The following is a 26,902-nucleotide window of genomic DNA, read 5'->3' on the forward strand; positions in this document are numbered from 1 at the left end:
TTATAGAGTGAAAAGCTGAAAGAAGCAAAACATCTTGATTGTACCTGAAAGTACCTCTTTTATGCATCTGACCCCACCCCCTTCCCAGGGATGTCATTTGAGGGTATGGAGAAGGGCGTTTCCCCACTAGTTTTTTTTGCCCCATAGCAGGTATTGAAAATACCTTTTAGTATTTTCATTGAGAAATCCCTATTTTCAGTATCTTCATTGAAAAAAAATGAAAAAGAAACACAAATATTGCACTCCCCCTAAATTTATAGAAACATCTATTGCTCCCTCTACATTTTTGGAAATTTGCGCCATGAAAATCCCGTCTGTCTTTGAAGAAATATTTGATGCCCCTAAAAGCCTCGGTTATGTGTATTTACAGTTGACTATCCATATTAAAAAGCGAAATTAGGAAATACGCTCAATTTGACACTGTGATTATCGAGGTCCAGAGCATCGCTGTAAGTAAAAATAATACCCGCTGATTTCATCTTTATTACTATTACTTTTTATCTCTTTAGTTAAGCTAATGAGCGTAAGGCAGGACCTCGTCCAGTGAAGCTATATAACCTGTGCAGTGCCCATGTCTAAGCAGTTTATATTATTTAGTATAACAGCAGTTTATATTATTTAGTATAGCAGATAGGATAATCCTACCACCGCGTCATTTATTACGATTTAGGAATACGCAAGCAATTATCTTCTTGTGTTTGTGCTGAAAAATAATTCCAATTTGTCTACCCTTGAGATAGGTCAGGTTGAGCGGGTATGGATAAAATCTGCAAAGGGTAGTTATTGCAATCAAAGGTCAGAAGAAGATTTCTTCTGGTTATGAAGAGCACTAAAAATGTGCTATGTTGATTTTGTCCATTTTATCGGCTTTATTCCAGCTTTTTGGTAAGTTGTGTTTGATTTTCAGTAGGATAGTGTTTCATCAGGTTGTGTTGTCTTTCATCAGGTTGTGTTTCATCTGGTTAGTTCAGGTTGTGGCTCCTTTTATTCGGACTATAATCTCGTTTATAATCCTCTTATCCTGCTAATATTTTTTTAGAGCTAATATTAACTTTATTTATAGCTTTGAGTTTACTGATGGTTTTAAGCTTTAAGTGATGTTCGCTTTGCTTGGTTTATGGTACAGTAGGGTTGTTTTTCTATTCTTTTTTTTAAGAAAAAATAAAGTAAGTTATTTTTCCTCGATCTAGTGGGGGGGGGGAGGGACATAGACCCCCGATGAAAATACGGACAATCGTATTTTTGGTGAAAATACTGAATAAAAGATACTTTTTCTAAGTCCTGAGGGAAGAGGCAAAGGCTCCCTGACCTTTGCCCCTTGGGCGCCCCTGATACCCAATCCTCAAATTTTTATTGTAACACAAAAAGTTACCTCATAATCGGGCATGGATATATGTATTAGTTTTTTGAAGAGGGGAGGCACGACTTTGGATAACTAAAAAATAGGTGAATTATGTAGAAATGTAATAAATTTTAACAGGATTGTAAAGATGTTGAGATTTTTGGGAGGAAAATGGGCCCAAAAGTATCCTAACCGTGTGCAGACGTGTGAGAGACGATTTTTACATGTTAAATGTAAATCGATGTAAAAAACCCAGTTTTTTAATGTTTTTAACTATGGCTTAGAATGGCACGCGTACGAATGAATTAGTTCTTGGAAGGGGACAAAAGTTTCAGAAATATTAAAATATGCACATTGTGTAGAGAATGTAAGAAACTATAGAAAGAATTGTAAACATCCTGAGATCTCAAGGGGTATAGGCATGGGCACCCATATGGGGGGGCAGGGGGGCTCCCGCCCCGCCCCTGGCTGAATGATGCTGCCTTATTTTTATATTTTTGTTCTGAGATTTCTGCTATATAGCATTAAAAGTGCCAATTAGATGAGGTTTGCCCCCCTTGGAATTCAGCTTATGGGCGCCCATGGGTATAGGCACGGAGACCCCTTCTTTCTTTTCTTATATATCAAGGCCCGTATTAAAGGAGAGAAAGTGTTTACGTGCAAGCAGAAACTGTAGCTCTGGTAACATTTTTATAATGAATCTCGTCCCAAAATTGCCGAAACACACACGAAAAATTGCCAGAAAACAGATTTATCTGCAATTGTTGTTTTGCTGTAGCCTACCTGCTAAAACAATTAACGAAGTCCATTTATCTAATGTCGTTATAACAAAATAATTAATCTAATTATTTAATATTTATTTAGAGTGGGCTAATACCTTTTATGACAAAATTTGTGGCGCCATGCTGAGTACTTCTCTGGGGAGGAGGTGGATGTTTAAAGCTAATTAAAGTACAAAATGTTTCAGCTTCTTGGGGTAGATTCTTTGTTTGAAGCTTGTCATGTTTCTTCCGAGAAATCTCTTAATTCGTAGTTATAGCTTATATTGAAATAAGTGTTTGGAGTATCCAGCTCAGTCAGTGTTTCCACTTCCCCAATTTTCCGGGAGGTCTACCGAATTTCTAATCCATCTCCTGATAAAAAAGAAGATACCGAATCTCCAGAAAACTTAATCCCCGGAAAATAAAAAGTATTCTTTCCCCGTAAAAAATAAACAATTTCCAGTAATTATGTTGACAAACATTCGTGTAACAGGAAGTAATGCATAACATACTAGCTACATTCTTCATTTATCGATTTTTCTCTTGTCTTGTGATGCTGAAGACGATCATTTCAATTAAATTAATACATTACAGGGCAGGTTAGAGTTAGAGATAAACAGGCCAGACGCCAGACAGCATTTAGATCAATGCAGTATATTCAGTTTTAGCCATAAGTAGAATAATCATTCAGATAGACCAAACATAGGTAAATATTATTTGAAAAGTATAGGCTATAACGATTATAAGAAATTATCTTAAAATAATATATTATAACATAGTTAATTCAATATTTAAATACAGGGGGGGGGGACTCTCTTCCTGAAATCCTGAAGCCCGTGACAGGTAAGTCAACACCAGAGAAGATGGTAGATTTGGTAGTCTGTCTGCCAGTACGGCTATGTAAAATCCTTCTGGAACAAAACTTAAGCTTTCCAAGCTTTGATTTTTGCAAGGCGATTGGTGTTTGAAGCTCTTTTGCAGAAATATGCATTTGCTTTTTGGCAAATGTACAATCACGGCTGTTTTGTCTGGGAAAGCACCATGACCTGTTTCCATGATATGTGAGGCATTTTCTGAATGATGATTACATCACTGGGTTTCAGTAATTTAAAGCCTTGGCTGACTTGTGGCAAAAGTTCTGATGTGTCTACATTTCAGTTCTTTTTTGAGTAGGCTGCCCTTTTCAGGTAACTTTTTCCTCAGGCGATGTAATGTACATGATAGCTTCTATCTCAATTGGTGGGACATATGGAGCGTAGTTTCATATGTATATCCATCAAATCCTGCATTACTTCTGATACGCCCAGGGAAGGATTTTCTCCGTTTTCTTATGCCTTGGTCATTATATTTTTTATGATCTGTATTAGACCCTGATGTGACGCCGATTTATAAATCGTGCACCTGCCTGAAACATTTTGGCGGTGCACCACCAGCATGTCTATATTTAGCCCTATGTTTTTGCAGTGATTTGGGTGTGCTGAGTATGTTTCCATGCTAAGTAAATTTTTAAATGTCTATCGATATTGATCTCTGACCACAAAAAGGGATGAAGAGCTTACGGACCAAATGGGAGTGGCTAATTTAAGGGGGCCTGCCTCCGCCAGAAATTTCACAAGATTTTTCTTAAAGGGATTGTTCTCTCACTTGCAGCAGTACTCGCTTGCTGAAGCATTCAAATTTCCAGGGCATGTTTAAAAGTAGTCAGAAGGCATCCAGTCTCCCTTCCGTACCTTTTTTTTTTTAGCTATTCTCTCTCCAGAGGGATCTGGTCAGAAATTAATGTCTAGGAAATTATCGTTTACAAAAAGAATTCGGTGCTTAGCTAAAACTACAAATTTAGTTTCAAATAGATAACAGTTGTCGTTTCTAGGCAACCAGGAGAGCTTATGCAGGCAAAACTTTCAAATTTGTACTCCCTATGTTCGAAGTGATGTGAAGTTCAACAAAAACAAAATAAAGCAACAATCCTGAAATACTTTATGTTTATTCTGTAAAAAGTGTCCTTAATTGGTTTGCTTTTATTGTACCAAAACTCCTATATTATTTTGTGTTTTCAGTAAAGCGCTATTATTTCATGATCCTAGAAAACATAGGGAAGTATAATAAGTTGGTTTATTTGTATTAGTTTTATTGATATATGTTAGATAGGCTGTGAAGTAATAATTTTTGTTCATTTTAAGTTTCAACTTCGCTGTTTACTTCCCTTGGAAAAACTTGTTTTCTTAAATTAACGTTCCACAGGAGGTTCATCCTCACTTTATCTCACTAGACATGAAATTTAAGCGGTGTTTCCACTTCTCGCGATTATTCAGGAGTTCTACCAAATTTCTAATCCATCTCCCGACAAAAAAAGAAGAAACCAAATCTCCATCACACTTAATCACCGGACAATTTTACTTTACGGTTATTCTTTGTTGATTTTTTTTTTTTTTACTTGACCATGGTCTCTGGTCTTTTCAAGATTTTTCTTAACATTCCTGGCAATTGAGGCAGCGCAATTGGAATGTATTGGCATATGTATTAACATTGGCCATTCATTCAACAGTGTTTGCATTGATTTTCTTTTTTTTGATCATTTAAACACCTTCAAGGTTTGTAATTAACTAATTATTTTCAAATCATAAACTAGCCACAGGTGTCTGCTTGCACCAAGAAGATGGGAACTAGCACTGTGTGGATCCATTTGATTCAGTAAGTTCAAAATAATCCAAAGTTGCTACAAATTTAAAGAAATATGACAAAAATCAGAATTTGTCAACAGTTGCTCTGTAGAACTGAAGGGGTTTGCATTAAATGATCCAGTACAAGATACAGAGACAAAAATTGCAGCATTTTGAAAACAATTTACCATTTTTGCTGGTTGACAAGTTAGTCCAATTCCTGAGGAATATGCCGCATAAGAATGTTACTGATAAAGCAAGACTGGGTAAGCAGAAAGGGACGAATATAGTCCGCCAGGGCCTATCAGTGTATTATAAAACATAAAATCGCGAAGAAAGGATGAAAACGAGGACAATTAACAGCTCGTGAAAAAAAATGAAATTAGTTTTATTGAACCCGAAAAAGCTAAGTAACTAAACCCACCCATCCGTGGCCCATATTTAAGACGCTACTCGTTGTCAGGGGGGTCGAGAAGTGCCATTGACAAAGAGTGGCGGGAACATTTCGATAGTACCAATGATGATGAGACAGTAACTCTGACAGCGGTGGATTACTGGAAATCAGCTTTGAGTGCCACCGTGGGACCACCGTGGAAACGAAACTTAGCAAAGTTTGCACAATGCTTGTTTTCCTTGCCATTGTCGGACGTAGCTTCAGAAGACTTCAGCTTACTCAAGGAAGTAAAGACAGACAGAAAGAATCGTTTGGTAACTATAACTTTGGCTTCCACAATTCAGACGAAACTTGGAATGAAACGAGCTGGAGTTACAGTAGAAACATTGACGGTTGACCAGCGTCTACCAGCACATCTGAGTTACTGCATGATCAGAGTGGACTGCTCACAAAAAAAGGAGACACATTATGAATGTAAAGCGGTATATGTGTAAGAAAGTTTTGCCATTTTTTTTTCAGTTATATGAATACTGATGACCTTCGAATTTGCTTTTTCTCTATATTATTTGTGAATAACTCTGGGGATGGTGGTAAAACAAATTATACGCCTAACTCAGACTAAACGGTCAAGAGCCTGGTGTCCACAATTCGTCCAAATTTTCTGTCCTGTCATGAACTTAGCGGGCTGTCGTTTGGAGCCTGAAAGGGCGAGACCAAGTAAAGGTCGATGAAGAAAAATGTCTTAATTAAACAGCTTTAGAGTCTAAATGAAATGTGACTGCACTTAGTTTCAAAATTCAATACATTTCAAGCTTCTAGCTGCTTCGTTTTGTCATGTTTGACGAAGTTGATCGACAAATTTTCTTTCCGGAAGTGCAGCTGGCTCAAGTAAATCTTCTCTCTGAACTTTTAGAATGTGGCACTTCATTCGCAAATCGCTTGAACAACCTCCAAAAACTCAAAAGATTCTTACTGAAAATCCTACCGAATCTCCAGATCCATCTCCCGAATCCTGAGATCCATCTCCCAAAAACTGTCTAGATTTTGCAGATTTTTTTAAAAGGTAAGTGGAAACACTGAGGTGCTCAGAGTGTCTCAGAACTTCAAGGAAAAGGTTGCAGAAACTGAATATTACGAAATTTCAGTTCTTCCTCAGAGAGATGGTCACGAATTTGTGTTTGTTTTTGTTATTTTGTTGTCTTGTTATGGTGTTATTTTGCTGCATCTTGTTAGGGGCGACCTTCATATTTGGCGAAGTGGCGTTTGTTACATTATTTTTCACATTTTCTTTGGTTTATAACACTTTTCACACTGTCAAGCCAAATTTTGGCACTTAGTGCTAAAATGACACTCTCATGCATATTTTTCAGTCATTTAACTATTGATTCCTTCAAATCGTATAATTTGTACAAATATGATGTCAAAATAATCAAATAATTCACCTGAAATGTTTTACCTTTAAAAGTCGGAATAATTTCTGCACGTTTTTGTACAGTTTATTGCTTGTTATTGCTTGACTAACTGTTAGCTGATCCTGTCAGGAGTTAAAGTTGATATCAAACGGTATTTTGATATCAATAGATATATCAAAAGAATCGGCTTATTATTTTGATTCCAAATATATAAGATTCATTAAGTTTAGCGTTACCCATGAATATATACAAGCCTAGGAAAATTTGCCTCATTTTTGAAAAAGGGGGAAACCTCCTAAAAGTTAAGGAATCTTAATGAAAATCACACCGTCAGATTCAGCGTATCGAAGCACTTTAATATGGAAGTTTCAAGCTTCCACTGCAAAAATGTGGAATTTTGTATTTTGTTTTGCCAGAAGAAAGATCACGGATACGCGTTTATATTTTTTTTTTCCGGGGTAATCGCACCGAACCACAGTATAAAGATATAGCAGTAAGTTTACCGCAGATAATTTCTGGCTCTTCATTCTCGGTGCGAACAAACAGATCCTCCCACTTATTCTTGTATTAGCGCGTACAAACAGCTCCTCTCATTTGATCTGCCGTCAGCGGTCCAATTACCCTGGAACACGTACTTGGCAGAAACTTTCTCAAAATGCCTTTGGAACCAACTTGAGACTTCGAAACCTACTTTTAATTCCTAAAAACATCTAATAATAACATTGCACTACTAATTACCGATTTTCATATATGTATTGGAATAAATTAATTTAAAATTAGTTTCTTCAATATTTAGTGTTCCATTGGTGAAGCCAAGTTTCGCGTTCAAGAGAAAGCTGACCGTGAAAAGATCTAATGTCGCTTATGTTACTACGTTCTCTGGAGTACTCGCACCTCGGTCCGGGTTTTTATAGTGGGTGAGATGGGGAAAGATCATACTGCCTATAATTTATATACTGTGCTCCGAACCAATAGTTCTAGAATATCGATAAAAGGGCTCATGAAATTAAGTTCTAGTGCCTTGTTTAAGTGATCAAAAAGATTGGAGGGCAACTGGCCCCCCTCTCAGTCAATATTTTCCTAAAAGTCGGCCGATCAGAATTATGAGATAGCCATTTTGTTCAACATAGTTGAAAAGCCCAGTAACTATGTCTTTGAGGATAACACAACCCTCCACATCCCCTGGGGACAGGTTCGTAAGTCAGGAAATTTGCCCATTGTTTACGTATAGTATTTCTTATTGATAAGTATTCAGACATTTCGGGGGAGGGGAGAGAATTTTTGGCTGGGAGGATTTTCTACGGGTATAATTTTCCGTGGGGAGGAAAGTTCCCGGCGGTGAACTTTCAAAGGGAAGTTTTATATTACTGGAATTTGCCAAGATCCCTTTGCAAAATTCCTACTCATTTTTACATGTGGAGATATTAAAGGGAATTGTCCGGGGGAAATATTTACCGGTTTGGAATTCTCTAGAGCATCTTTCCATAGGTGGGGGAATTTTCCGCGGGAGAAATTATCCATGGGAGAGTTCTCCACAGGATAAATTCTCAAGAGGGAATTTTCTGCGGGAGAACCTTTCTACTATGGGCGGTAGGTATTTGTGAAAAGAATTTTCCACGCAGGGGGAATTCCGGCATGATTTTAAAAGTAATCAGAAATTAAAGTCTTTTCAAATGAAAGTGGACTAAGAAAAATATTTTTGTCGGAATCTTCCACAAGAAATTTTCTAAAGGGAAGTTTCAGCTAGGATGGAATTGTCTGGTGGGAATTTTCCAGGTGGGGGGTATTTTATTGGGAAAAACTTTGCATGGATGGATTTTCCGTAAGGGAAAGGAATTTTCCATAGAGGGGGAGCCGGATTTCCCGGCATTATTTATACATTATTCTTTTCGTTTTTTCATCAGATTATTTGTTTTTTTAAGTTAAAAAATAAAACCTCTTCATTTAAACATGTCTTGGGAAACTAGCAATGGATAACTTAAGAATAGTTAATATTATTTTACACTTCCTCAACATTCTGCATACAGTTGAAAATATTTTCAACGCTAAAGTTTTTCTGTACTTAAAAAAAAGTTATGATTATTCTAGCTATTATTATTATTATTCTTATGTTTCAGTAGTCTTTCTCTAAGAATTAGAAAAAAGTCAGACCTTAGCGTTAGGACCGAGGTGTTAAGGAGGGGACAGCCCCCTCCTACACATATATATAATGAATAATTTTGGTTTTATGCGGCGAGATTTTCACATTAGGAGGGTAGTATCTGGAGTTGAACTTCCCATAGGAAATTTTACACGGGGGAAAACTTTGATAAAATCAATATGCAAATTCCGTTTTCATTGTTCATGTACAATGAGCCAAATTCGAACCAGTATTAGTTGAAAAACGTTCTGAAATGAAATAAAAAAACAAGTTTTGTTAACTGAAAGTAAGGAGCGACATTAAAACTTCAAACGAACAAAAATTATTCTGTATATGAAAGGGGCTGTCCTCAACGCATCGATCTTTAAGCTATTAAATAAAAAAAAAAGAACTTAGCTGAAAGAAAGGAACGACGTTAAAACTTAAAACGAACAGAAATTAATCCGTATATGAAAGGGGCTGTCCCCTCCTCAACGCCTCGCTCTTTACGCTAAAGTTTTTCATTGTTTAAAAAAATTAGAGTTGTGAGAAAGTCAAAATTTAGCGTAAAGAGCGATGCGTTGAGGAGGGGACAACTCTCTTCATATGCGGAATAATTTCTGTTCGTTTTGAGTTTTAACGTTGTTCCTTACTTTAATTAAAAAAAACTTGTTTTTTTTATTTAATTTTTGAACGTTTTTGAATTAATGCAGGTTTTGATTTTGGCTCACCGTATTAAATATTAATTTTACTTTGATTTGGTTAAATGCCTTTCTCGAAACTTGTTTAATTTTATTTACGAACGTTTTTATTAGTAATAAATATACGTAACTTACGAATTAGCTTTACGTAACGAACTTCTATATTCATATAATTTTAATACGTATATTAGAGGATTTGCCTTCTATTCAATACCTTGCTCTTTAAGCTAAAGTTCGAATTTTGTTCCAATTCTTTAAAAATGAACCATTAATCACAAATGCCGTTAATTAGAATAAATAGCTCTTATGAAAGCACTAAATAATCGTTGGCTTAAAGAATTAGGTACTGACTAGGGGGTGAACCCAATCATATACATAATGTTTTCTGTCGTTTTAAGTTTTGATGTTGCTCCTTACTTTCAGTTGAAAAACTTGTTTTTTTTACATATCATTTCTGATCTTTTTTAGATTAAATAAAAAAAAACAAGTTTTTAAACTGAAAGTAAGGAGCGACATTAAAACTTAAAACGAACAGAAATTATTCCGTATATGAAAGGGGCTGTCCCCTCCTCAACGCCTCGCTCTTTACGCTAAAGTTTTTTATTGTTTTAAAAAATAAAGTTGTGAGACAGAGTCAAACTTTAGCGTAAAGAGTGAGGCGTTGAGGAGGGGACAGCCCCTTTCATATACGGAATAATTTCTGTTCGTTTTAAGTTTTAATGTCGCTCCTTACTTTCAGTTTAAAAAACTTGTTTTTTTTAATTTAATTTCTGATAGTTTTTTAGTTAATGCAGCTTTTATTTGCATAAAAATTTTACTTTTCTATTGCTAAATGGATGTCTTTACAAATTAACTTAATTAACTAACTTCTATATTCGTATATTTTTCTTCTGGCAAAAAATACAAAGTTGCAGATTTTTGCAAATCTGAGCTTGAAACTAATGTAATAGGATTTTCTGATACGCTGAATCTGACGGTGTGATTTTCATTAAAATTCTTTCACATGTAGGGGATGTTCCCCCCTCTTTAAAAAATCGGGTAAATTTTCTCAGGCTCGTAGCCTTTGATGAGTAATACTAAACTTAATAAAATTTATATATTTAGAATCGGCATTATAAACACATTCTTTTGAATACATTTATTGACATCAAAATTCCGTTTTTAAAAGTTCGATTACTATTGAGCCGTATCGCTTGTTTTTTTATTGTTTTTTTTTTATAACGTATATGTTATTACGTATATGAGGGGGTTCTCCCCGTAGTCAATACCACGCTCTTTACGTTAAAAGTTAAAAAAAAATTTGATTCACAAACCCCGGAATCACAAAGGCCGTTTAATTAGAATAGATAGCTCTTTTGAAAGCACTAAAAAAAAACTGTAGCATAAAGAGCGAGGTATTGACTTGGGGGAGAACCCCCTCACATACGTTGTAATTTATTTTCGTTTTAAGTTATAATATTCCTTCTTACATTTAAGTTTAAAAAAATTGGTTTTTTTTTTATTTAATTTCTGATCGTTTTTTAAATAATGATTGTAAATCCGGCGCCCCATTAATATAATTGTCCATTACCCCAAAGAAAAATCCTCCACGTAAATATTCTCCAGATTAACCACCCCATATAGCCCCCCCCCCCCTCCAGAAAAAAATCATTCCTGAAAATGTTTGTATACTTCCCAATAACCAATAAATAATGCTGGCAAGTCCGGCGCCCCTTCATGGCAATTTCCCTTCCCCCATTAAAACTTCCTTCATGAACCGATCCTCCAACATAACCCCCGTCCCACCCATCCCACCCACTAACACAAAAAAAACAACTGAAAAAATATGTAAACATACCAATAACCAATAAAAAATTTTAAAAATTGGTAAATTTAATAACTTTTAGCCCTCCCTCTGGGATTTTCGGCGGATTAAGTCATCCTAAAAGACATATTTATCATATTTTCGACCATGCTGAAAATAATGGCTATATTAAAATTTTGATCGGATGACTTTGGGAAAAAAGAGCGTGGGACGGGGTCTAGTTGCCCTCCATTTTTTTGGTCACTTAAAAAGGGCACTAGAACTTTTAATTTCTGTTTAAATGAGCCCCCTCACGATATTCTAGGACCACTGGGTCGATACGATCACCCCTGGGGAAAAAAACAAACAAACAAACAAACACGTATCCGTGATCTTTCTTCTGGCAAAAAATGTAAAATTCCACATTTTTGTAGATAGGAGCTTGAAACCTCTACAGTAGGGTTCTCTGACACGCTGAATATGATGGTGTGATTTTCATTAAGGTTCTATAACTTTTAAGAGGTCTTTCCCCCTTTTTTTGAAAATCAGCCAAATTTTCTCAGGTGCGTAACTTTTAATGGGTAGCACTAAACCTGATGAAAATTATATATTTAAAATCAGCATTGAAATCTGATTCTTTTGATATATCTATTGGTATCAAAAACCTGTTTTCTAGAGTTTCGGTTACCATTGAGCCGGGTCGCTCCTTACTTACAGTTCGTTACCACGAACTGTTTGATAATGCTGGGAAATCCGGAAAATCCTTCCCCCATGAAAAATTCCTCCATGGAAAGTTCCTCCCACATAACCCACGACCCAAGCCCCTCCCCACCACCAGAAAAAATCCCCCCTGAAAAAGTCTGTATGCTTCCCAACCAATACTATGTGTTAACATTGGGTAAAGTTCATAACTTTCAGCCCTCCCCCCGGGGATTTTGGGGGATTAAATCATCCTAAAAGACATAGTTATTATATTTTTGACCATGCTGAACATAATGGATATCTCAAAATTTTGATTGGGTGACTTTGGGAAAAAATGAGCGTGGGGGGCCTAGTTGCCCTCCATTTTTTTATCACTTAAAAAGGGCACTAGAACTTTTAATTTACGTTCGAATGATCCCTCCCAAGATATTCTAGGGCCAATGGGTCGATATGATCACCCCTGAAAAAAAAAAAAAAAAAAAAAAAAAAAAAACAAATAAACACGCATCCGTGATCTTTCTTCTCTCAAAAAATGCAAAATTCCACATTTTTGTAGATAGGAGCTTGAAACCTCTGCAGTAGGGTTTTCTGATACGCTAAATATGATGGTGTGATTTTCATTAAGGTTCTATAACTTTTAGGGGGTCTTTCCCTCTTTTTTCGAAAATCAGCCAAATTTGCTCAGGCGCGTAACTTTTGATGGGTAGAACTAAACTGGATGTAACTTATATATTTAAAATAAGCATTAAAATCTTATTCTTTTGATGTATCTAATGGTATCAAAATTCCGTTTTCTACAGTTTCGGTTACCATTGAGCCGGGTCGCTCCTTACTTACAGTTTTTCACAACTCTACTTTTTAAAGTAATAAGAAACTTGTTAAAGTAATAAAAGATACAGAGCCTCTCATGCGATTCATGCCGATTGTCGATGTAAATTATTACCAAAAATTCTTCAAAAAGAACTTGCCAGGGCTTGCTTCAAAAAAGGGTCGTGAAACTGCTAAAGATGTTCCAAGTAAACCACCCAGATCCACGAACGCTCGAGTTGAGAGAAGTCCCCAAGAGAATGCTGTCACAGATCAAGACAGGAGAAAAAATGAAAGACATAATTATGACATTTAACTGTGCCAGTTTCTTAACATTCTTTTGTATCATTATGTTACTATATTATAGCTGAATTTCTTTAAAAGATTTTCTCTCAGTTTGTACTTACACTTTTCAGGTCAGTTTTACCGTAAGTTGCATGTCTGGTGTTTAACACGCTTGGACCGGCTTGACGTATCTGACAAGTTGACCAACTGCTAGCCTAAAACCCAATTGACGTAACAGTATTTTGGCAATTTGTTTGATATTTTGCTTGAAAATTCCCACGATCCTTTTATAATACCATGCTTTTCAGCATGTAATCTTTTGCGTTTTTTACTCCAACTATTTCTAGTCTGCAAAAATGCAAACAGGCAACCATGTTTCTTTCAAAATTTCGTGTACTTTGCTTACGCCAATCCTGCTTCTAGGTGACGATTTATGTTTCGATATTCATTTTTTTTTTTTTTTTTGTACCCATAAAAGGCTACGAGCCTAAGAAAATTTGCTTGATTTTCAAAAAAAGGGGTAAACACTCTCTAAAAGTCATAGAATCTTAAATCACACCATCATATTCAGCATATCAGAGAAATCGACTATAGAGGTTTAAAACTCCTATCTACAAAAATGTGGAATTTTGTATTTTTACCAGAAGAAAGATCACGGATGCGTGTTTATTTGTTTTATGTTTTTTTTTTCAAGGGGTGATCCTATCGAGCCAGTGGCCCTAGAATATCGGTAGAGGGCTCATTCTAAAGAAAATTAACAGTTCTAGTGCCCCTTTAAAGTGAACAAAAACATTGGAGGACAACAAGACCCCTCGCACGCCCCTCCCTCGTCCTATCCCTCCCGACCTCCTATTGTTCTTAAAATGAACGTACTCAATCGTATATTGTTCTTGAAATGAACGTACTCAATCGTATTCAAAAACTTCAGTTTCAAAAAATTCACTTACAACTTCACCATGGAGGTAGGAAGGGGTGGGGAGACCGGGGGGCAGATGCCCCCCCCTATAACTTCAAATTTACACTAGATATTAACGAGAACTTTTTGTATGTTGGAATTTTTCTGTTGGATGTTCACCGGTAGATGGTTGAAAAAGCTGGAAATAACAAAAATTTCCAAATATCATTTCCCACATCGATATTTACGTTTTAACGTTCAATTTAGATTTTTGGTCCGATAAAGAGATACATCAATTTTGATAGTTAATATTGCCCAAGTTTAAACCTTTTGAATTGAAATGTTAGAACAAGAAGCGGTTACCGAACCGTAATGTGATTTGTGTCAAATCGCGTTTATGGTGTTTATGTTTTCTAGAAATTGGTAGTAAGATGTTTATTATATTATAGTATTGCAAGAAGATATGAAGAGTATATCAATCCAAGAGGACTAATGCTGAAGGTAATTGATGATTTATGATTTTGGGTGATTATTGATGAATAAAGATTTCAAAAGGTAAGAGATTTCAAAGTTTGTGGAAGATTGATTTAATCTACTCCAAGCAGGAATTGAGTCCTACAGGTTTTAATCAATATAAAGGAATGTTTCTTTAACAGATGAATATTTGAATCGAACCAGTGGCTCTAAAATATTGGGGAAGGCAAGGCCGTATCCAGGGGGGGGGGTTACCCGGTTTGAACCCCCACCCGAAACTTTTGACCGAGTCTAAAATAAGTCGAAAATTAGTAAAACCTTGGTAAAAATCATTTAAAACCCCCCCCCCCCGCAAAAAAATCCTGGATCCGCCCTTGGGGGAAGGACTATAGTTCGAATATTACTTCGAAGTTTAAATGTCTTATTTAAGTAGCCGAAGCCATAGTTAAGTGCAAATTTTGAGATTTTTCTCACTAGCTGGTGTACACCCCGGAGCGCTACAAGTGCCGCACAGTTCTGACACGCATAGCCCATTTCTACCACACTGGGTTCCGTCCCCGTGTCGTTTGGCATATGCCTGTCATACTTGGAGTAATTTCACCACGCTTGGCAAAACCTACATGGTAATGTTGGGTGATATTTGATATCGAAATTGATATATCGATATATCAGACCAAATGTTGATATCGAATATCGAAACGTCTTATCGAAACCGATATTTCTTAGGGGTCTCTAACCTTCTATGTTCCTCGCGGAAAATCCACCACATGAAAAGTCTGGAAATTTTCAGCATACACCTTCGAGATTCTTTGCAGGTTTGAATTCTTTCATCTATAATTGATTTTATTTATCTTTATCTTACTTCTTACCCAGGCATCTTTTTCACTTCCGGCTCCAGAGTCAGATACGTGTGAATTATTACCAACTGAGAATGGAAAATTCAAAACAAATGATGTTATAATGAAAAGTTCGGATTTTGAATGTTATCAAAGCTAAACTATTCGATCAGACAGGGTGAATTTTCTCAGTCTGAAAAATTCTGTCTGGATGCTTCATCCCAAGTAGGTACAGGATGGACACATGATTCGTGCTTCGAAAATACTCTAAATTCGATTGTAGGGGATGCTATTAATGATACTGCTGAATTGTTGCCTCTCGTCCAAAAGGCTATAAATATTGTCAATTTTTTCAGATGTAGTGTTCTAGCTACCGACAAGTTGCGCCAGGTTCAAATCTCTATTGACAATGTTTGCACCAAAAAACTAAAACCTGATATGACCACTAGATGGGATTCGCTTCTCATTATGTTGCGTAGTTTACAAGATTTGAAAGAGTCGGTAACAAGTCCACTTGCGCTTCTCGGTAAAGTGGACCTCATGCTCCCTGATAGTGAGTGGGGTGTTATTTCAAACGTGATTGCGGTGCTTACACCCTTTGAAGAGGCAATTATTGAGCTCTCTTCTGAAAGCTTTCCCTCCATCTCGAAAGTCCTGCCTTTGTCTAAGATCTTGAGACACCACCTTGTTCAGGTAGATTCTGGTGGTTTCTCAGATGTGGCTGATAAGCTTTGAAAGGCTTTGCTGAATAAAATGCTTAGCTGGTTTCTAAGCCTTGGTCAAGTCACACCCATCGTAATTGCCACATATCTTGACCCGCGTTTCAAGAAAATGTATATTTCACCTGACGATCTTTTTCAAGTTGAGAGCAAAATTGCAAACGAGACAGATTTGGCCTTGCTGGCTCCTCAATCTCGATCAGACGCTACAAATGCCATCGCAGTCCCTGCGATGCATTCATATCAGAATAAAGCCAGCTTGTGGGGATCACACGATGAAGTCCTTATAGTCAATGCAGGCCTAGCTTCGACAGCAGCCGAATATATCATGGCTCTGCAAACTTTCAATAGGGAGCTAATAATTTCAAGAGGAACTTGCCCACTCAAGTGGTGGAAGTCTCTAATAGTGGTGGCTATGAAGTCCCGAAAATACCTGTGTGAAGTTGCAATGAAATTTATGCCTGTGCCCGCTACCAGTGTCCTTTCCGAATGTATTTTCCAAAGCTGGTCAGATAATCACTGAACGGCGGAACCGACTCTCAGGGAAAAGCATTGACTTGCTGCTGTTTTTGAATAGCCAGTATTTTATTTTTCTCTTTTCCTGAGCTCGAATAATTCCAAGTCTGGGTTTTTATTATATTCCTTTATAAATCGAAGTTTGTTTTTATTGTTTGATTTTATATTATTTGAATTTTGAAAAAACGTTCGGTAGGCTACTTGTTAAGAATCAAGTTGTCACGCGATAAGTGAAGTTTCGTTAATGCTAATGAAATAGAACAAAATAGGATGAAAATATAACAGTTTAGAAACAAGTTTGGGCTATATATTTGCGCATTAGGGGGGGGGGGGGGGGTAAAGTATAGCATGTATTAAATACATACCCTAACCTAACCCTCACCTAGGTGCCTTTTATTCCCCCTAAACCCCAAAAAACTAAAGTTTAGATATAGTTCCCGGAGTGAGAAACTCATTTAAGTATGATATAAGTACCTGGTAATGCCTATCTGTTCTCGCAACACAATTCTCGCGTGACTACTGGATTCTTAACAAGTACCAAAAAAAAACTAAACAAAATACCTTTTATTTACCATTTGCGTTACTAAACTTCGACAAATCCATGAGATAGCCAAAAACTGATCCGAAATATCGATATCGATATATCGAATATGGAAAGTAAAAAATATCAATATATCAATTGATCAAAATATCGCCTAACACTACTACATGGTATAAGAGATTTCGCTCGGCTGGTGACCCCTTGGTTAATTTCTGCCATTTTTTGTTAAACTTGTACTTTAATTCCTAATTAAGAAAGGGCTTGACAGCTTCTTATAAGCTTTGCAAGAAACAAAGGGGTAAAGGTGGTTTCTTACGCTTCCCTAGGCTCATTTTTGGGCTCTAGATCTATAAAAGTCTATTGTATTTAATTTCATCAGACAATTCGTGAAATCGAACTGTAAGTAAGGAGCTATGTAGCTCAATAGTAACTGAAACTCTAAGAAACAGAGTCTTGATAGTAATAGATACAGCAAAAGAATACAATTTTGATGTTTCTTTAAAATATATAAAATTCATCAAGTTTAATGCTACTCATCAAAAAGCTTGGAGCCTAAGAAAATTTGCCCAATCGTAGGTAGCACATTAGCGCTGCCCAAGTAAAGAGCGATGTGGGCACAATGAATTGTATTTTTTTTTTGGTTTTAGACCAGGGCACTTCGTATAGAATGACGTGTCATAGAAACTTCGAAAGATGCTCATTCGATTGGAAATTGCAACGTATTGTGCCCATTTTAATAGTTGAAAGTGATTGGAGGGCAATTCTGTCTTTCAAGATAGCAATCCCCCCACGATCCTCAGGACAAGGATTGTAAGTTATGCCTCGGGTGCATCTAAGGTTTTTATGGAAAGAGCGGTCGTATAAAATTTGGAGGGGGCCCATTGGATTGGAAATCATAAGTTTTAGTGCCCTTTTTAAGGGTCAAAGTGATCGGAGGGAAACTAGCACCCCCTCACGGCCTGTTTTCTTCTAATGCATCCGATAAAATTATGAGATAGTCATTTGTCAAAAACGGTCCAAAGATCACATAACAGCGCCTTTGGGGTTAACAACCCCCTCCCCCAGAGTCTGGGGACAAGGGCTGTAAGCTATACCCCCGGGCATATAAGGTTTTTATGGAATGCGTGGTTGTAAGGGAGATGATCAAAAGGGAATTTTTGCGAGCTACCACTACTACTTTAACTACCATCACTATTACTACAATTACCACCACCACTGGTAGTAAATACTACTCCATTTACACTATTGAGGGAGCCTTTGGACTAAATCGAAATACGTTATGTGCATGTACATTGTCAAAAGAGCGTATCTCAAGAATTGACTTGGGGATTAAAACGAAACTTTCAAAGAATACTAAAAGGAGAAATTCATCTAACCAAAAGGCAATATATATACACTACTACTAATACTTGTATCACTGCTAAATTTACTACTACTACTACATTAACTACTACTTCTATTGCAACTACTTGTAAAGGCAACACGTTCATACTGCTGCTGCTACTAGTACTACCGCTATTATTATTAATGCTACTACTAGTAAAACAAATACTGCTACTGTTATCATCATTACAACTATGCCTAAGGGTATGAAGGTGAAATTTTCAAGGATTTTTTTTTTGGGGGGGGTTAACTTATTCACAACACGTCGTCTTTATGCAGGTTGTTAAAATGGCGTAAAAACAATATCTTGGGAACAGCTTGGTGTGTGAAGATGAAACTAAAAGGGCTTGTTCTGGGAGATGTTGAACCAACCAAAAGAAAATATTTGCATCCTAATTATACTGCTTCTACTCAAACTACTGCTACTGCTACTATCATTACTACTTATACTACTACTACTATCATTAAAGCTAAGGTTATCATTAATTCTACTGCTACTACTACTTCTGCAGCTACAAAAACTAAGGGCTTAAGACGAAAATTGTGGGATATATTGAAACTGTATGGAACTAAATCAAAACACATTATGCTCACAGAGGTTGTTAAGAGGACGTAACAGAAATGCATCAGGATTGGTTGATGATATTAAGTTAAAAATTTTAATGTGTGTTGAAGGTGATGTTGACAGAACTAAGGTTGCTGTGTGCATACTGCTACTAATACTACTACGACTATTGCTACTGCGCAAACTATGGGTTTGAAGGTGAAGCTCTTAAGGAATATTATGGTGGACGTTGGATTAAATCAAAATGTTCTAGTGCTATTTCTAAAATTCAAAAGCGATTGGAAGGCAAGCAGCCTTCCTGCCAAGCCCATTCCTTTTCCAAACACATCGAGTCAAAATTTTTACACAGCCATTTGGCTTAGCATAATAGAGCGGTCCAGTAACTATGTCTCTCTGGATATTGGGTATGTCAATCCCCCACAATTATGTTATTTTATTATGCTTTAAAACTAAATGTTGCTTTAAAACTAAATCAAAAGGCACTTTTTGTACAGTTGCCAATAAGAAACCTCAGCAATATATTGAGACCGACTGGGGGCATTAGGTTGAAACTTTCGGGGCTACTATTATTACTACTTCTTCTCTTACGATTTAAATAAGCAAAAGATTGTAAGTGTATCCAAGTTGTCAAAGAGCATAGAAGGAATTTCTTGGGAACGGCATTATGTTTTATTTTTCAGATCAACTTGAGAAGGTATAAAATTAAATTAAACAATACTATTTTTGTCAGGATTAAACATTAGTGAAAAATTTTTCTCCAACAGACCTAGTCTATCACGCAATTAAACAGTTCCGGGGCGGCGGCACACCCTTGGCGTACACCGGTTTTGATGCCGAATGTCGTGCTCCGTTTGCCGTTGACTTGGACGCAACTCACGGTCTCTTCGTAAGGTTTTTCAAAGAACTTGCAATATTTGCCTGGTAGACCTGTTGATCGAAGTATCAGCTAGAGCGAGTTGCGATCCATTGAGTCAAACACAGCCTTGAAGTCCACAAAGGCTACATATGCTTTCCTCCTGAATTCCTTCGTCTTCTCAATTAACTGGTAGATGGTAAAGATTTGTTTGACAGTGGATCTCCCGGGCATAAGCCCCGCCTGCTGGACTCTCCTCTTTCTTCTGAGGATACTCGTGCATCTATCCAGCAGGGTCATAGCAAAGATCTTTCCAGGCACTGAAAGTAGCGTTATGCCTCTGTAGTTCCGACAGATGCTCTTGCTCCCCTTTCTCTTCCATAAGGGCTGGATTATATTAGCTCGCCAGTCCTTCGGGATCCATTCTGTGCGCCAAACCACAGAAAACAGCATGGGGAGCCAAAGTAGCATTGCCGGTTTGGCATACTTCAGTAGCTCAGCAGATATTCCACATACGCCTGCCGCTTCGTTGTTCTTCAAAGGTTTTACTGCTTTGTAGATTTCTGATGACGTGAAAGGAGTCACTTGTCAGCAGTTTCTGGGTGCTGGCGGCTAGGCTGATGAGTTCCTGGTCAGTCTGCACTACGGCTTTGACGTTGAGGAGGCCCGAGAAGCGGTCTTTCCATCGATTGACCAGGGCAGCTTCGTCACTGAGCGGCTGGCCATCCACAGAGAAAACAGACACAACCGAGGGGGGGGCTATGTCGCCTGTTAGATCACGGAGATGCTTATAGAAACTGCCAACGTCACCTTTCTTGGCTGCATTCTCTGGTCCATGTGCCTTCCTTTCCACAAACAGCTTCTTGTCTCGCTGTATCAGTTTGTTGCGGACACCATTAAGGCTTCTACAGGTTGGCATGTCACCAAGTAACCTCGCCTTGCGTCTCTGCTCTATGACGTCAAGCGTATCCGACTGAATCCACGATTTATTAGCGTGCTTTTTCCGTCCAACATTGCTGTCGCTGATTCCAGGACATTCTTTTTGAACGAGAGCTATGCGTCCTCATAACTTTGAAATGGTAGGAGTGCGTCGAAGCGGTTCGAGACATCAATGACATATTTCGACCTTATCTTCTGATCGCAGAGGCGAGAGACATCGATCTTGACTGGTCTTGGTTCTGAGCGCTGCGCTTTGAACCTTAGTTGCATGTTAGCAACGACGAGGCGATGGTCAGCGTTGCCAATCTCAGCTGCCCTATACGTCCTGCAGTTACTGATCGAAGACCTCCATCTCTGTGACACGAGAATTTAGTCGATTATTTTTTTTGGTATCGCCGTCGTTGCTGTACCATGTATATTTGCGAATGTCCTTCCTTGCAAACATGGTATTCGTAATCACAAGGTTGTGCATCCTGCAGAGTTGTAGAAGCCTTAGACCATTGCCATTTAGGGAATCCAGAGTAACTGGTCCAATGACTTGTCGCCATAAGTTGTGGTTGTCGCTCACAGTTGTATTAAGGTCATCCAGGAGAATAACAATATCGTGCGGGGATATCTTTGACAATTCATTCGTCAGGACAGAGTAAAAAGTGTCCTTTGTTTCGGTGTCGGCTTCGTTTGTCGGGGCATAACAAACAAGGACCGTCATTTTTCCTTGCTTATGACTGAGTCGAGCATTAGCGATTCTATCCGAGGCGCGAGTGAATGACAGTAGACACTTCTTGGATTTGTCATCAAGAACTAGTCCGACTCCGTTTCTTCAGGTGGTTCTCTGGCCAGACCAGAGAAGGTGGTGTCCCTCACCTATGGGATCATTTCCATTACCGACTAAGTGGGTTTCTGTTATTCCAGCAATAGAGATGCGGAATCGCTTCAGTTCCATCGCCAGAAGCGTCTTAGCTCCGGAAAAATTTAATGTCAATATATTCCAGGAGGCAATTCGGAGGCTACCTTGGTCAAGACGATTCAAACGCTGGTCATTTCTCAGTCCAGGGGCAAGCAAGGGTCGTAATGTTATAAAAGAAGGTTGGTCATCCGAGGCAGTTGTTAAGCTATTCGTCGCAATAGGTCTCGGGTGGTGGGTTGGAAGCCCAACCGACCCTAGGCCTGGATTCTGATTAGAGCCAGGATTTACTTGGATACTGAGAATCCTGGGGTGGGCTCCACCCACCTCATGAGGTTGAGGCCACCCTGATCCGACCCCGTTCTCATATACATAATAATTTCTTTAAGTTATGGGGCTTTTCTGACGCAACTGGCTTTGGATGTTAGGCGTGCTTTTACTAGGACTAATGCTTTTACTTGACTAACTAGATTATTATCGTGCTTTTACTTGACTAACTAGATTATTATTGATATAGGGTAGATTAAGAATACCTGGTCACCTGTGTCTATGAAGCCCTACCGCTGAGCCTCTGGTACCTCGAAGCATTCACAGTAAGTCGTTCCAGTAGGCCATTCCTATAGAAGCAACTAAGAATGAAAATCATTTCTTCTATAATAAATCCCACCGCGACTTTCGGTTTTGATCTTTAGTCTGATTTGATATATCAAACAGTTCGTGGTAACGAACTGTAAGTAAGGAGCAACCCGGATCAATAGTAACCAAAACTCTAAAAAATGGATTTTTGATACTAGTTGATATATCAAAATAATTCAATTCTTATGCTGATTTTAAATATGTAAGCTTCATTAAATTTTGTCATACCAATGAAAGGTTACGAGCCTGAGAAAATTTGCTTGATTCGCGAAAAAAGGGAGGAAAACCCAAAAAGTCACAGAATCTTATTGAAAATCACACCATCACATTCAGCGTATCATAGAACCCTACTGTAGTGGTTTCAAGCTCCTATATAAAAAATATAGAGTTTTATATTTTTTTTTTTTTGCCACAAGAAAGATAACGGATAAGTGTTTATTTTTATTTTTTTGTTTTTGTTTTTTTTTTCCCCAGGGGTGATCCCCAGTGGTTCTAGAATATCGTGAGAGGTGTCATTCGAATGGAAACTAAAAGTTCTAGTATCCTTTTTAAGTGACCGAAAAAAATTTGAGGGCAACTAGGCCCCCTCCCACGCCCTTTTTTCTCAATCTCGTCTGATCAAAATTTTGAGATAGCCATTTTGTTCAGCATAGTTAAAAGGCTGAATAACAATGCCTTTGGGGGTATCATGACCCTCCACAGACCGTGGGGAAATGTCTTTAAGTCACGAAATTTGCCCATTGTTTACGTATAGTATTTGTTGTTGGGAAATACATTTTTTGAGGTGGGGGGGGGGGATTTTATGCTGATGGATTATCCACGGGGGTAATTTTCTATAGGGAGGGTAGTTTCCAAGGGGTTAATTTTTCAGGGTAAATTTTACACTAGGGGAATTCGCCAGCATCCCTATACAAAATTCTTCTTATGTATTGCTTTCTCAGTGCCGACTCAATTTTATGCGTGAACATATTAGGAGTATCTATTCGTGGTAAATCTTCGCCAGGACTCAATAGTCAAGAGAATAAATCCGTGGAGAGAAGGGATTTGTCCGTGGAGATTTAGCCATATATCCTGGCATTATTAAAAAAACGATCAGAAATTAAATTAAAAAAAAACAAGTTTCTTGAACTGAAAGTACGGAGTATCATTAAAACTTAGAACGAACAGAAATTGTTACGTATATGAGAGAGTTGCTCCTCCTCGACACTTCGCTCTTTACGCTAAAGTTTGAATTCTGTCCCAATTCTGTAAGAACGTCTCCCGAATTACTGTTGGTTTAATTAAAACAATTAGAAGCTTTTTTTAAAAGTACTAAAAATTTTAGCTTAAGGAGCGAGGTTTTGTGGAGAGCATATTTCATCCGTAAAACATGTCCTAGTTATCTCATCACAGTATAAATATATAATATTTACACTGTGTTATGCACTATTGTTATAATATTTATAAGAAAAGACAAGATAATATATTTGTTTGTATATTTATTAAGGATAATATTTATTTTCAAAATGCTATCACAAGTTCTAATAGAGCCGAATTCGCTTCATATGTCCATTAAGAGAAAGCAAACAAAGAAACGACCAAGGCGAAATGAGAAAAGTAAAAGAAACATCCATCAAGAATTAATTTTTTTTTTTTTTTTTTTTTTTTTTTTTTTTTTTTTTTTTACAAGGTATAGTAAATTTTCACTGTGCATCTCAGCCTTCTTTCATGACAGCCCTTGAAAATGGGATAAAATCACATTTTTTGCTTGTTGTTGTACATACGACCAGTCAAACGGGTTGGCTAAATAAAATTATTAATAGGCAATTTCGTGGACCTATCTTCTTTTTGTTCCATTTTTTTTTCTGTGAAAAAATACCCTGGGCCTGGGTTATTCATAATAGTCGCATAATATATCGGTATAAAGCATAATAATAAAGTATAAAACTAATAAAACAAAAATAATAAAGCAGAAAGATAATAATAAAACAGAAAAATTGGTACAATAAGGAAGACACTAATAAATTAAAATTCTTTTCTAAGAATCAGTTTAACAAAACAAAGAAAAAAAGGCTAATCAAAATTATACAGAACAAGTTCAGCCCCATGGGCATTGGCACCAAATTATATAGACAGCCCATTGCTAATATTGAAACTGTAGCAGATAAGAGATGTTACACCACATTGATACCAAAGTCATGTGATATTTTCAATCGAGTATTTGAGGGCAAAATTGGACCCATGATTACTTCAATTCCATGCAAAACTCTCGCCCAATACTTTCTCCACATCCGCAAGTTGCACATCATTCGGCTCATAATCTTTCAGATATCATTTGGGGGTGATTCCAGGTCCCCAAGAGTAATGAATATCATTAAGATTGAAATATAGCTGTTCCGAATCAAAATACACTAAGTAGATATTTGAAAATAATGGTGGGAGCTTCACAAGTATTGAATAACTGTTATTCTGTCAACTAAACGGTGCTAATGTTAAACGGATTTAATTAGTTATGTAAACATGAGTGGTTGTCTTGGACAATAATTTGTAATCTTTGTCTTATTGGTTTAAAACGCTAATTGCCCTGCGTATAGTCTACCTCCTTTTTGAAAAAATGGGAGGGATGCCAGAGACCCCATATATGCGTTTTTCAAATTCGAGTTCGGAAAACATATTAGAATGATCTTTCAAATGAATATGGAGGGGAAGCGAATGTGTTATCTCATAGCTTTTCTTCAGTTGAACATAACTTTGATGCTGATATTCAGTGCTGGCAGTTCCTCTCTTTCCATTGATAAATTTCGAGTCTGAAGTCGAATATAACATGCTTACTTTAAATGGCACAGCGAGCTAGTCTCCTTAAAGAATTTGACGCTTTCGGTTTTAAAAATGTAGTATTGGGGGTACCATTTTGATAAAATATTGCACTTTGTATAGATAGGTACTCAAAGGAATCCTTTTCCAAGGAACTTTTTTAAAGAGATTTCAGAGTATTTTGCTGTCGATCAGATATACTTAATGGAATTCACATTACAACGTCGCTTGGTTATTTTTGTTTGGCAATAATTTCCGCCATCTGTCAGAACTTAGATCTAGATTCTTTCTGATTCGGTTCTTTGCTAAAAAGCAAACTTTGTATCTCATAAAATTATTTTTATCAAGCTCTTCTTGTAGTTAAATATAAAAATAGGACATTATAAGTGAAACTTTTTTAGTTGTTATGCAATCGATGGTGATCGTTAAAGCGTGTAAAATCTTCATTGTTACACACCAACAATTTTTGATGATATTATACAGCCGAATGTCAACAGTGCCATAGGTTACGGTACTACCACAGATAGGTAGAGAATTTATTTGTAAAATATATTGTAACTTAAGATATTTTCGTAGTTTTTTTTTTACTTGTAAAAGAATCAATCTGACGGGATCCTGATAAATCAGGGGCGGATCTAGAGAAAAAATTTGGGCGAGGCCCAATGTGGCATAGGTGTCAATGAGCAAAATCTTGGAGGGGGCCCAGTGTGACATAGGTGCCAACAATTAACCAAATTGACAAATTTATTCTACAAAAAGGATGAAAAAAAGAAAAAAAACAGGAAAAGAGGGTGCCAAAAAAGTCTGGGGGGGGGGTCGTCCCGGCCCCTTTGATCCACCAGTGTGATAAATGGATAATTTGTTAGGACTTGGTCTGTTTTGGTGGGCATTTTCAGGCCGAAAAAACCTCTTCCTAGCTGATTTATCTACTATGGGTTGCCTCTCCGTAGTAACATAATATTTATAGGCATGAACATATAATTAAGATTGTCTAAGATACGCTTGAGATTGTCTGTGCAGTATTTCGGTTCTCGTTGAAGATGGGCCGAGGATTGCACAAAGCCTCCATTCAACTGAAGATCCCAAGGACTTCTTGCTGTCCGGCTCTTAGCTGGCTTAAGCACTTCGACGAAGACTTGAGAACATATGTTGGTCCAGCATGGTTTTTGGACCATTACTTTTCCCGAGGCCAAAATAATTTCAATGATTTAAAGAATACAGAAATTCCAAATTGGAATGTTATGACGTTAAAAAATAACTATGGAATCAACAATTCGACAGACGAATTTCAGACGCTTCGAGTAAACTTATTATGAGTTTCAGAAACTCAGATTTCAGGGGTTGGAAATATGAAATTAGGTGATATAGAATTTGTTTACTCAGGCAGGAAGGGTGGGGAACATGGACAAGGAGTAGGGCTTATGATGAATAAGGAAGCTGCTAGATCCTGTTTGGGTTGGGAAGGTAATGCTAATCGCTCATTTTATGACTAAAAAGTGCGGGGTAACAGTCATAGTAGTATATGCTACTTTTTTTTTATTTATTTAAAAAAATGTTAAATTGTAATTAAGTTGTAAAATAAAAAGTTAAAAAAAAAAGTTAAATTGAGTTAAATTGTATTGAATGGTATGAAAAGAGTAGAAAGAGGGAATGAGTTTTGGTTTATGATAAAAGATTGTGTGACGCTGCTCAAGTCACAATAGTGGCTTAATAAAACGTCATACGTTCTTACCATTTCTACGTTTGTTGATAATGTTATTAAAAAAATGTGTTGTAAGTGCTAGTTAAGTATGATGTATTATTAGTTGAAAATAAAAGTCAAGTCAAGTCAAGCCCCTGTAGAACCAACTGACGAAGATAGTAGTGACTCAGATGAATTTTA

General features: G+C 37.1%; 1 protein-coding gene across 1 annotated transcript in view; it reads left to right on the forward strand.

Moving 5' to 3' along the window:
* The first annotated feature begins 534 nt into the window (after positions 1-534).
* Positions 535-26,902, forward strand: part of LOC148944882 (lipase member I-like) — a 138,344-nt gene continuing 111,976 nt past the window's right edge. The window contains exon 1 of the mRNA XM_089098631.1: positions 535-885. Within this exon, the coding sequence (XP_088954757.1) occupies positions 843-885 (43 nt within the window). The 5' untranslated portion in view covers positions 535-842. The remainder of the gene's footprint in view (positions 886-26,902) is intronic.

This window comes from Artemia sp. Qi Xiang Cuo, chromosome 13 (assembly GCF_049724085.1).
Source record: "Artemia sp. Qi Xiang Cuo chromosome 13, ASM4972408v1, whole genome shotgun sequence".
Taxonomy (NCBI): domain Eukaryota; kingdom Metazoa; phylum Arthropoda; class Branchiopoda; order Anostraca; family Artemiidae; genus Artemia; species Artemia sp. Qi Xiang Cuo.